Source organism: Eurytemora carolleeae, unplaced genomic scaffold (assembly GCF_000591075.1).
Source record: "Eurytemora carolleeae unplaced genomic scaffold, Eaff_2.0 scaffold1427, whole genome shotgun sequence".
NCBI classification, from domain to species: domain Eukaryota; kingdom Metazoa; phylum Arthropoda; class Copepoda; order Calanoida; family Temoridae; genus Eurytemora; species Eurytemora carolleeae.
Genome location: NW_019397312.1, coordinates 26,271 through 39,388, shown reverse-complemented (window position 1 = coordinate 39,388; position 13,118 = coordinate 26,271). Strand labels below are relative to the sequence as shown.

The 13,118-nt window shown below is 32.6% G+C and overlaps 1 protein-coding gene across 1 annotated transcript; it reads right to left on the bottom strand.

Annotated features, from left to right (window-relative positions):
* Positions 1-4: 4 nt before the first annotated feature.
* Positions 5-12,078, bottom strand: LOC111713445 (dolichyl-diphosphooligosaccharide--protein glycosyltransferase subunit 1). Its single transcript, XM_023488297.1, has 17 exons — positions 11,994-12,078; positions 11,222-11,394; positions 10,350-10,452; positions 10,085-10,152; positions 9,705-9,823; positions 8,645-8,756; positions 7,852-7,930; positions 7,078-7,181; positions 6,552-6,626; positions 5,942-5,963; positions 5,243-5,486; positions 4,799-4,886; positions 2,775-2,934; positions 2,351-2,431; positions 1,850-1,951; positions 1,345-1,389; positions 5-874 (listed from the first exon to the last, which is right to left on the bottom strand). The coding sequence occupies exons 1-17, from the start codon at positions 12,066-12,068 to the stop codon at positions 737-739; spliced, it is 1,788 nt and encodes a 595-aa protein (XP_023344065.1). The 5' UTR covers positions 12,069-12,078; the 3' UTR covers positions 5-736.
* Between the last annotated feature and the right edge of the window lie 1,040 nt (positions 12,079-13,118).

The following is a 13,118-nucleotide window of genomic DNA, read 5'->3' as shown; positions in this document are numbered from 1 at the left end:
AAAGTTAAGAAACAAAAGTATTTATTACAAGGAAAAAATCACATTAGTGCAATGTAAACTGTACAATTATCAAGAATTTACTGTATATAATAAGAAAGTATACAGTAACCCCTGGTACACAAAAGGGCACACGGTAAAATGCATCAAATGCTGCACTGGCAAATTTTTAAAACAAGAAGTAACAAACGCAACAAAAAACATTTTCTTCAGAATTCATACAAAATGAGAATAATAGCAACACATTGCCGATATACACCATGATCAAACAAAACAAGCAAATTTATTAAATTCATTAAATTCATTAAATTCATTAAATTCATTAAATTCATTAAATTCATTAACTTCATTAAATTGTAATAATTTTCAAATGGTGCTGGAAACATTTAACCAGTAAAAAATCTCAGCATGTTTCTGGAAATATGCTAAAAATGTTAAAAGCATGTCATGATTAAATTAAAAACTCGGAATCTTAATTGGATTGGATTGCCATGATGAACTTTTGTTTACTTTTGATCTTCTGTTTTTACTTATTTAAGGTCTTTATGTTCTTGGTAATTTTATAAATTGATCTGAAGACCGAGTGATTAAACTATTGATCTTGTAAATTGATCTAGACAATTAGACTTGCAAGAAAGTTGATCTTGTCAATCGATATCGTCCCAAAATTTTGACGATTGTTTTTAACTATTGATCCCGAAAATCGATCTTAAAAGTCGACCAAGCCAATTGATTTTGCTTAGAGGGTTCTGACAAGAGCATTGATCTTGTCGAGAATATCCTCCTTCTTCTTGAGGACGACCTTCTCCTGGTCAAGGTAGACTGCCTTCTGCAGCTTTCCGGTCACAAGCTTCTCAACCAGACCGGCATGCTGACCCTGGGTATTAATAGATAATTAAATCAATCAACCAACCAAGCAACCAACCAATCAATCAATCAAAAAAATCTATTAGCAAATCAATCAATCAATCAATCAATGAGTTGATCCCATTTATGAATAAATACATTTAATGAAACTCAATAAAAATGCATTTCAATTAAATAAGCTAAAATATTTTTAAAACTCGATTTTTCAATAAATCATTAACTCGACTGTGATTGGTATAATTCATAAAAAAATATTTTTAACAAAAAACTTTAATAATTTAACGGACAAGTGATTTCGGCCATAGAAAGAAAAATAAGTTTTGGAATTTATGACAATATTACATTATTAAAAGAACAAAGAGGCAACGTTTCATTTAGCTAATAGAATTAGTTATTAAAATAAGAATAAGCCAGAAAACGGCATTAACTGAAGACTGATTCAGGGGCGAATAGTGGCCTTGAAAACCGGTTTGTTCCTACCTGGAATTCTCGGAATATTTTGTCGTTCCTCTGAAGCTCGTTCACCTATGTATGTATATATATATAATGATTTCTTTCGATCCAATACATCGTCTGATCATTACAGACTTGAGCAAATAACGGGCTTTATTTCAACAGTCTCCTGACAACGGTAACAAAAACTAATTGTAAATTTAAATAACTTTTTTAATTATGTATCAGTCATGTTGGTGTACGATTGAAGCGCGAGAGTAATAGTTCATTATTAAGTATTTACGTGCGTTGATATCTAGCAAGAGTGATCCATATTGTTCCCAATAAGTGCCACTAATAATCTCGCTTTTATCAATGGGCACTTTTAATTTGAGGATCAATTCTTAATCTTTTCAATTTAATTATTCATACCTCCCTTTAGCCCCTGACTGGGTACTATTACCATGGGGGATATCGAATAAAGATTGAATTAATCTGCAGATAGATCAAGAATGGAACCATTCATAAAATTTCAACTCCGAAAAATACTGACCTTCTCTCCTAGATCAGCATTGATGTTCTTAATTGTGTTCTGGAGATCTCCAATAGCATTGCTTTCAGTTTTCTGTTCTGCTCCGATCTTCTTCAAACTATCCTAAATTTTTAAGTACATTTAAGAAATACAAGCTTCTTTAAGATTTCTCAGCAGTGCTTAGGTTCCATTTAATTTTGATACGGATCCGGACTGGAAAAAAATGGACATTAATTTGAGATTTTCGGATTTTTTGGACAGAAGAATTTTCGAATTATTTTTCTCTTTTTTTCAATTATTTTTTTCAGAGACAAGGAAATTTTTTTAACAGTTCAGATTTGAGTTCTAAGAGAGAACTTTTTTATGCAGTTTTTGGGTTGATATTGTGTCACTGGATCCAGCAAGTTCAGATCCAGATCCAACAGATCCGGATCCTAAGCACCGTTTCTCAGATTGTTTGCTCTAAATGTTAACATAACGGATATAGGATCCGGATCCGCATAATAATGAAATAAATCCTACCTGGAAAGCAGTTGTATCCTTGGTGGATTTGAGTTTAACCATGGCATCCTCCATGGCCTGATACAATGCTGATCTACGGTCCTAACAAGATAGATAGATAGATAATTATATGATCTTTATTTAACTTGTTTACCCATTTGACACTCATTATTGGAACAGTTACCAGAACAGAAGGGGACAATAGGAAAAGTTTGGGGGTATTTTTAAAGAAAAAATACGGAATGTGATAAAAACTTAATGATTTTCTTTGATGTTGAAATAATGGGCACCCTGCATATAAATGATGTTTATTAGGACACCCTGTATATACCTGATTTTTATTTATACACCCTGTATATCCCCCTGTATATACATGATGTTTATTAGGACACCCTGCATATACCTAATATTTATTAGAACAACCTCTATATCTCCCTGTATATACCTGATGGTTGGCAACCTTCTCACAGTATCCTGCCACCTTCATCTTCACCTCCGCCCCCTCGTCCACGCTGATGCTAAAGTCCAACCTCATGTAGATGATGGAGATCATGAACAACAGGAAGAATGCAGTCACCAGGATCAAGGGTTCAAGCAGCATAGACCTGAGAACAAAAAGATTGTGAGACTTGATTTTTAAAAAAAAAGAACCCGTGTCAAGTAAGACATTTTGTAATATCTCTTTCAATATTAATAGCAGCTGGTTCTATTTTTGAACGTAGACTCATTTAATTTGTTAGGAGCAGGATATGAAGTCAGATTGTCGATATCTCTTTCCAGAGTCTTGTAACCTCTGAAAAGTGACCTCCGTCGGCTCCGATTTTTTATCTCCGGCCTCGTTGGACATAAATAGNTCACTTTTCAGAGGTTCCAAGACTCCGGAAAGAGATATCGACAATCTGACTTCATATCCTGCTCCTAACAAATTATATGAGTCTACGTTCAAAAATAGAACCGGCTGCTATTAATATTGAAAGAGATATTACAAAATGTCTTACTTGACACGGGTTCTTTACGATTAATTTTAAATAAAATTTTTTAAGAACAAAATATAAAAAGTGCAGGGAATTTTTTTCCCCGACTGTTTTATCTTTTTTTTATCTAGTCATAAATCTGTTCTCTATTCTTCTCTTTTAGATATATACATTTTAATCTCTTGTACACTCTTGTTTATGTATGGTCTAACATAGCATTCCAGCAATTTAGAGTACAGCTTTCTCAGCACCTATACTTAGCTAAAACGGGAAGTTCGGGAGACATTTATTTTATTCTTACAGGGTGAAAAAAATAAAAGTCACTGCACTAAGCGGGGTCTGAAAGTTCTGAGGATATCCATTGTCAGAATTCCGCCTTAATAATGAAAAATGGGATAAGAAAGGTTAGGCTAGGAGTGGATATTTTCTCCAAAAAAATTCTTGATTCCTGTAAGTTCATGTCGGACAATGCTTCAGAATATGGCCTCATCTACAGCTATCTTTTCCTCACAGCCGACAGAGTAGAAGCCAGTATCATAGTGCATGGTGCACAAATTAGGATTCTACTTTATATGTTTCTATTTTCTCGTTTCTGGAAAGAGGGAGGGGGAAGAAACCCCTCCTTCTCTGCACTATTATTTTCTTTTTTTTCCAAGTAGGGTGTTCGGATACTCAAGAACAGCTAACCGGGTTTGTTATTAAGGAGTATATTTAAAGTAAAATCAGGATCCAGCTAGGGTAAAAATCAGGATCCAGCTAGGGTAAAAAACCTCCATTTTCCAGGTTAATACAGAATTAAAAGATTAATGCAGGCCTTCAATTTTTCTTAGAGTTCTGTTTATTTCTTTTTCATTTGTGTGCAGGGGTGTATACCCCCCGGCCATATAAACCCCTGCATAAAGTTTCTCTAGTTTGATATTTTCTGCTTGATTTAAAAATTGAAATCAACAATTTACAACGGTGGGCTTCAAATACCTTTACGGGCGTAGATGATGGAAATGTTATTTATTTTCTCCAGAATGTGACTTGGAAAAACTTTATCCAAAAAAAGTTGAAGGGTGTTTAGTAAATCTTTATATGGATAAATAGGGGTGGGAACAGGAAAAGAAGCATCTAGCAGGGCGAAAAGATTATTTTGAAGAATCGCACGAGTTTTTCAAATCTTTTTACAGAAATAAACCCGCGGAAGAATTTCACGAGAAGATGATTTTTATGAAGTAGTGTATTTTTTTCTCATAAGCATTTCTCCCCCCCCCCCCCACAAAACAACATTTCTACCATTTTTCCCTGAAATATTTTTAGATAATTAATCCCCTCAATTTGGAATCTCAAAACCAAGCTAACGAGATTTCCGTGGTTCCCCCGAGTTCCTAAATCCAAATTTTAGGCATTTCGGTCCAGGGGTTCATATGTTATGATCGGACATCCAAACAAAAAGACAAACAGAAATGACAAACAAAAATTACTACTTTATATAGATATATATGTATATTACTTGTGTGGGAATGTGAACTGGAGCTGAAAATCCTGAATATGGTTCTCAGTTAGTCCTCCGATAGATTTAAACACAACCACAGTTCGGCCTGAAACAATAAAAAATGGCTTAAACATAAAATAAAAATGCTATTAAAAAATAACTGAGTCAAGAGGACATACTGATGTTTTCGAAGCCAGCGTTAACGACAGTAGTGATTGTTCAAAATAAATGGCTCTTGTCCATCATCGCGTGTAAGTTAAGTTCATTATGCTTGAAATTTCAAGTTACAATTAAAAAAAAAGAGGCTTAAGACATGTTTGTTTGTTGATAGGATTAAATAAACGCCAAAACAACTCCAGATTTATAAACACCAAAAAATGTGATTTTTACTAAAGCATAAAAAGGCCCCATTAAAATTAGGAAAATCTACGAAAATTTGTTCAGTATATTTTATTCTTGTACCTGTAGTGTCTAGGTATGTATAATGTTTATTGTTGCTCTCCCTCTTGACGGGGTAGGGGGTAGAGAGCTCGATATTTAGAACTCCTTCAGGTAGAATAACACGAACCTCAGCATCGTCAATCAGCATATCGTCGAACAGGTGGTCGATAAGTCTCATGTTCAGAACGTGAAGGTCACCTGATAAATAAACAGAGCTAAGAACTTTAGAATGGGATACCTTTAATCCCTTTAATACCTTTAATACCTTTAATTATGATAATCTTATGAGAAAAAAAATGTAATAATGGAAATTCTTAAACGAGATGAAATAATCTTGATGTATTCTTTAACAGGCCTGAGTTAGAAAATGCTTCAATATTATTTCATCGAGTTTAAGAATTCCTTTATTACATTTTTATCCTCATAAGATTATTATATCATATTTAAGAGGTTCCATGAGCAAATACCCGAGAAATTATATTTTTTAAATTTGTGTGAAATACGACTTTATCACAATTGACATGATGAAGGGTTGCAAATAAGTTTTTTTTATTTCACTTATGCTCTTGTTCTTACTATTACTGTTTTTAATTTTCTAATGTTAAAATGGTAAAATGTCAAAATGGTAAAATGTAAAAATCATTTTTTAAGTAACACATGTATGGCCGGGTCAAGAGTCCGGTATCTTAATACTGGTATAAGAGCGGTATTAGCTAATACCGCTCTAATACCACTCTTAACACTAACACCGGTGTTTAGGAAATACGGATTCATAAGTCGCTAATGCTGCCTAATTTGTGGCAGGATTATCTAGCCTAGAACAGCTGATGCGTTCATAAGTCATCCTAGCTAAAAATGGGACTTTAAATGGCTATGTTTTATTTAAAACCCCCTTTATACGCAACATAAAACCTTCCGCTCCGCTTGCAAACATATTATTTAACATCTGTGGAAAATAGAGGTCAAGGAAATATATACCCCCGAACTTAATATTTTTCATGCTGGGTATGGGAAATACAAACTGAAGGGGAAAATAACCATTTCAGTTCAGAACAGGACAGGATGGATCTGCAAAAAAATGGAGAATTTCCTATGCTTGTTTACTTAAATCAACATTATTCTTGTTCTAGGCCCCCGGTGCCCCTGGGTGTAGGGGGGTTACATATGTTGTACGCTGACCCGGCCCTGTGCAGAGCATGTGTACTGTCAGCTGTTCCGTACAGAGGCCCTAGTCGGGCCGGTTCGCAGGTAGTGTCTTCAGTCTATCCTCAGCTTTTGTTTTAAAATTCAAAACATTGAACATATTTTGAAAAGCACAGAAATGTGTTACCTAGGCCTGAGATCGAGCTCTACAGCGTCGTCCATCACCTTCATGTGGCTGGTACTGATGTTTCCAATATCATCCCTTAAAAAAATCAATCAATTAAATCAATCAATCAGTCAACGCCACTGAAGTTTGGGAGATCAATACCACCAACTGGATAAAGTCCACCCCCCCCCCCCCCTTAGTTAAACAATTTTCCCCTTAATTTCTTAAACAAAACTACATAAGGAATTTTACATACAGTTTTCATTGATACTTCCAAATTAAATATTTTTTCAGAAAGAACACTGTTGTTATCAAAATTTTAAACTTTGTTTTTAAGAAAAATATATGCGTTAAAATATTGCGTAAAATATGCCCAGGTGCAAAAATTGCATGAAATAATCGTATGAGGGGAAGGGGGAGATGTTCAGAATGCATATGCATTGCTGTGAAATTTTGTTTACTTCAAATGTCCCAGATTAGATAATTGAAAAAAAAGAGAAAAAAGAATCCTATGTAAAACTTTTATAAAAATATTTACAATTATTACCTGTAGTACACATCTCTAGCAGCAGCAGGGAGTAAGGTTTTGAAGTTTTTAACACTGGACACACCTGAGCTCTCACGCTGGAATTCATACCGAGAAAAGGAACCCTAGAAGTGGAATAAAATATTACTTCAAAAGGGACTGTTGACGTGTAATCCTACATATTAAAAGTCACATGCCCGGTTGTCAACAGTAATAAGTTTGAACCTTGATCTGTGTTTAATGAGGAAGAGAGTTCAATTTTCTACGGAAGAATTTAATACCTTCAGCTTCCTTCTTTGACTTTGCTGCATATACTTTTTAAATGAAGGGTCACTAGAAATTACGTAAGCGGTCCCTTTAAAAATTAAGCCTGATACTAATTTTATCGCCTTTTCATCAACATAACCGACCTATGTTTCCACCAAAATAGGGAGGTTAAGTTACTTAACGTCCCTTGGTACAGTTATGTAAAAAAACACCCGCTCTGCAAAGTTTTCATCTCCAAAGACGATAAAATTGTGTACAACCACTTTTTCTGGAAATTAAAAATTTACTTAACCACGGGTTCCCTCTGAACAACTACAAATCATCCCTCGCATAGTCAAAATTGGTCTCGGGAACCCTTGGTAAAGTAAATTTTCCTTAACTTCCCTGTAAAGTAGTTGTAACTAACTAGAAATTATTGCTTTACATCAATTCAAAATCTAAATAAAAACCATAAAATATCTTTTTTCTTTTCTAGATATTTATAAAATTTTTGTAAACAAAATGTTTGAATTGTCTACTCTAAGTTACCTTGAGCTGTGCCCCACTATGCCTAACATCAACGGTCTCCTCAACCGCAATATTTCCCCACATTGACACCTCAATTACTCTGAACAAATTTTTTTAAATTATTTAAAATCAAATTTTTTTTTATCTATTTAATGCTTCAAAACTATTTTTGAAGGTCTGGGTAATAAAATGAAAAATTGGACTTCCAAAGGCAAGTTCTTTTTTGTCCCTTTTCATACTTTTTACCCAACAATTCAGCTCGTTCCCATATAAACCAGTTTTCATACTTTTTACCCAACAATTCAGCTCGTTCCCATATAAACCAGTTTTCATACTTTTTACCCAACAATTCGATTACTTCCTCTTTTATTATTTATTTTCCCAACTTTAGCGAATAAAACACTTAAAAAATTATTTTCAAGAGAGGGGAGGGGAATGATTTTTAAGAAAATTACACTCCTGGTCGGATATGAATAAGAGAATAAAACTATTTTTAGAGAAAAAAATTAATTTTAGAGAAATAGTGAATTTTAGGGAATAAAAATTTATAGGGGGGGGGGGGGAATGAATTTTAGGAAAAATATAAATTTTTAAGGAAAAAAATGAATTTTGGAAAAAAATGAATTTTAGGGAAAAAATGATTTTTAGAGAAAAAAAAAGAATTTTAGGGAATAAAACGATTTTTAGGGAATAAATGAATTTTAGGGGTTTAGTATTGAAAAGAGTCGAAAAACATGAAATGAATGTCGAATTTTTAATCATTTTCGCCAGAGACATCGAAAATAATTTTGCCTGTCCTTTGTACTATGTTTACCTAAGAAGGTTTGTTACTACAAGCATAGGATTATTATTCTCTGCGTGGATAACTAGTTCTGCCTCTGTTAGTGGAGCTATGTTGGAGTACGGCCCATACTTGATAGTGGAATCTACAACATAAAATACTTGATAGTGGAATCTACAACATAAAATACTTGATAGTGGAATCTACAACATAAAATGTTAAATTTATTTTTTTCAGCCAATACTAATAAATCTTGGATTTTAATAATTTATTGTTTTGTGTCTTGATTAATTTATAAATTTACTTTTCCAGAAATTAGATCAATCTTTTTATATCAAAGTTATCAACAAATAACATTGTCTACAATGATTTGTTAGCTTATATTCTTAATTGTTAAGACATTTTAGTTTTAAATGTCATTCTTTTCAAATATTTCCCTGGTTAAAAAACTAGTTTTTAATATTTACCTTGTTAGGAAACTAGTTTTTAAATGTTCACCTTGTTGAGAAACTAGTTCTTAATGTTTACCTTGTTGAGAAACAATTTTTAATGTTTACCTTGTTGAGAAACAATTTTTAATGTTTACCTTGTTGAGAAACTGGTGTTTGATGTTTACTTTGTGTAGAAACTGGTTCTAAATGTTTACCTTGTTGAGAAACTGGTTCTTAATGTTTACCTTGTTGAGAAACTGGTTTTTAATATTTACCTTGTTAGGAAACTAGTTTTTAAATGTTCACCTTGTTGAGAAACTAGTTTTAATGTTTACTTTGTTGAGAAACTAGTTTTTAATATTTACCTTGTTGAGAAACTGGTTTTTAATGTTTACCTTGTTGAGAAACTGGTGTTTGATGTTTACTTTGTGTAGAAACTGGTTCTTAATATTTACCTTGTTGAGAAACTGGTTTTTAATGTTTACCTTGTTGAGAAACTTGTTTTAATATTTACCTTGTTGAGAAACTGATTTTTTATGTTTAACTTGTTGAGAAACTGGTTTTTAATGTTTTCTGTGTTAAAAAACTGTTTTTAATATTTACCTTGCTATAAATTTGTTCTTAATGTTTACTTAGTTAAAAAACTGGTTCTTAATGTTTACCTTGCTGAGTTACTGGTTTGAGTTTTGTGTAAGATTCAATGTTGGCTGATGCCAGAATAACAGAAGTACTCTGAGTAGTCACAGTGTAGGGTAGATACACATACATATTTCCAATATACCTTTAACAAATCAATTACATAGATATTCTAGCAGAGGTCGGAATTTGAGTACAGATAGCGCTTTAGTATTAATAATAAAAAACTTTAATGTTAGCGTAGTGTGCAGTGTGAACAGACCCATTTCACTTAACAAATTTAATTTCAAAGTACTGGTACATCTTTTTATAATGTCGTCTTCCAATCACATTATACGTGTCTTCCTGCAGTTGAATTAAAGTCTTCCAATCCCGTTAAACGTCTGTATGTGAATTAAACTTATACCTAGTTAATTGTTTTTCTTTTTGAGTGATAGCTGCTGGGTACATTTCCTGGGCTCCACCGAGTACAACCTGCACAGTGCACAAAGTACAAATCTTTATCATTATTAACTAATGCAATAATTTCTGGGACTGCATTCCGTAGATGTAATTTCAATTTATAGCGTGACATGTCCGATATTGAAAATTCTTTTTTTATAACAAAAAATATTCTAATCTAATAACTATTTCAAAATTCAGATCTATATTCAAATAAATGATTAAATTACCTCTACTGTGACAGTAACTGATGCTCCTGGAGTTAAAGCGTTCTTGAGTTCAATCTTCCAGAATCCTTTATCAAGGTGGGCCTGAACTTTAGTCTCAGACACCCTGTATAGTGTATATATCAAGGTATATGTTTAATTGAACTTTAGTCTCAGACACCCTGTATAGTGTATATATCAAGGTATATATTTAATTGAACTTTAGTCTCAGACACCCTGTATATATCAAGGTATATATTTAATTGAACTTTAGTCTCAGACACCCTGTATATATCAAGGTATATATTTAATTGAACTTTAGTCTCAGACACCCTGTATATATCAAGGTATATATTTAATTGAACTTTAGTCTCAGACACCCTGTATATATCAAGGTATATATTTAATTGAACTTTAGTCTCAGACACCCTGTATATATCAAGGTATATATTTAATTGAACTTTAGTCTCAGACACCCTGTATATATCAAGGTATATATTTAATTGAACTTTAGTCTCAGACACCCTGTATANCCCCCCCCCCCCTTAAACTATGCTAGGGTTTAAAACCATGAAATTATCAAGGTTTTGCTAAAAATTGGAAATAAATACTAAGATAAAAAAGAAGCTGTTATTTTTGGAGGAAAAGTGTCAAAAATGAGGAAAAATCTTGCAGTTAGCTTGTGTGGTGTGTTCTTATTTTCTTAACATGCACATTGCACAATGCACAATACACAAAACACAATTCTCAATGCATAATGCACAATGCACAATAGCACAATGCACAATGCACATGCATTTTTGAAGAACATAATATCCCTCTCCTTACAAAGATTTATATTCAAATTGTTTTTGATTAAATATTTTAAACTAAAATAAAAGTTAAATTTAAACAACTGTTTTTTTTTATTTCTGAAGTTCGAACAATCATTAGATATTATTATAATATCCTCGACACAAGATCCAATGACGTCAATGACAGAAATGTAAACAAACCTGAGTTTATTGTTCAACTTGACCAGCTGACTACTCAGATCTATCGTTCTATCGCAGGATTTAACAACCAAGTCCTAAAACAATTCATTTAAGGAGACTGTAGAGTGTAGACGGAATTTTTAAGTAGCTCTCCATTTAAGGAACTTTCAAAATCAGATTGACAAGGGGACCATTCAACTTTTGTATGATCAAGAGTAGGGGAGATGACCTCTAGGAAATTACCGATATTTGTTACGGAACATGGGTCTATCCTAGAGAACGATTTTGGACCCCCCGCCCCCTATCAATTTTGAACATCATGAAATTACCAGCAAAATTATCATTATTTATCATTATTATTTTAGCCTAAATAGGGTTATGTAAGGTTAAGACAATTTCAGGCCGAGCGCTGCGACTAGGACAGGCTAGGGGGCCGAGGAAATCCATGTACAAAATTGATAGGGGAAAAACGTACTCTAGGAAATTACCCAACATTGGACATCATATAGAATATTTTATATATAGAAACACCACAATGATTATTTAAGTTGGCGAAATTAATAAACTGCAGAATTGACTAAAACTTGATGTTTAAATAATAAAAGTATTCCTGCTCTACCACTCGACAGCGAGATTATAGAACGATATGAAATATATCGAAATATAGTTTTATTTTAGTATTTTGATTAATTACCTTATTAATGCTGTCAAAAGCGGCAAATGATAAATTTGCCCCGACTAAAAGGAGCAAAGTGCTAAACTTTAACATTTTGCCTAAACATTAATTCATTCAATGCTCAGTTAAAAATTTGCTGGAAAGTAAAGGATTATAAAATAGATATAAGATATTATCAATAAAAAAATGTTATTGTAAATCTAGGCTTTTTAGTGGATATGACAAACATATACTTAAAACAATTGTACACGTATAAAATTCAATATTTATTGCATATTAGAATTAATACGACTTACACTTTTGTAGTGAGGTAATGTGGGGGAAAAAGTTTTTAAACTTATGAAAAGACTTTATTTTATCTATAAACTTTTATTTCAGGCACTTTTCACAAATTAAATACTTTTAATGATTTGGAATTTGATCCGAAAATTTGGTGGTAAGATTTAAGAGACCGCACGTCTCTGCCTGTAATTGGTTGATGTGTATCGGTCTAATCTCTGATTGGTTATAAACATCACGTGATCAAGTTCCACATAGACCTTGTGCGCAATGCCGCAACATTCATTTCAAAGATTTTTTTTTTAAACCTTTAAACTTTTGTTTTACTTATCTTAATCAAATGAAGAAAAATTCGCTGAAATTTAAAAACGCAAGAATTTTGTAAAATAAGCAAATTTCAATTTTTTTGTTATATAAAGGCGACATTATGGAACATCACAAAGCACAGACGACATTCGAAAACATTGTTATATTTTTGAATTTTAACAGAGAGAAAAGAAATGCCGCAATCAATTGTTTTCTCAGCCGCGGCAGGCTTGTGTTGTGCTTGAAAAAAAATTTATTTAGAATGTTTATTTTCTTGCGTTTTCATGGATTTGTAACTACTATTTTAGAAAAATACTTAATCCTGAAATATATGTCAAATGTCAATGTTTTTTTGTAGAGTCGCAACTTGTTTGATATTTTGTTTGTATACTTGTTGGAAACGTTTCTGTGCTTAAACTAAGTTTCTCTTTTTAAAAATTTGGAGGTTAAGATTAAAACAGGTTGATTAATTATAAGAAATTGTCTTAACCTAACCAAACCCTGAAATAATAGCGATTTTTATGTTATGTTTTATGTTCATTTGATCTACTAGCCGCA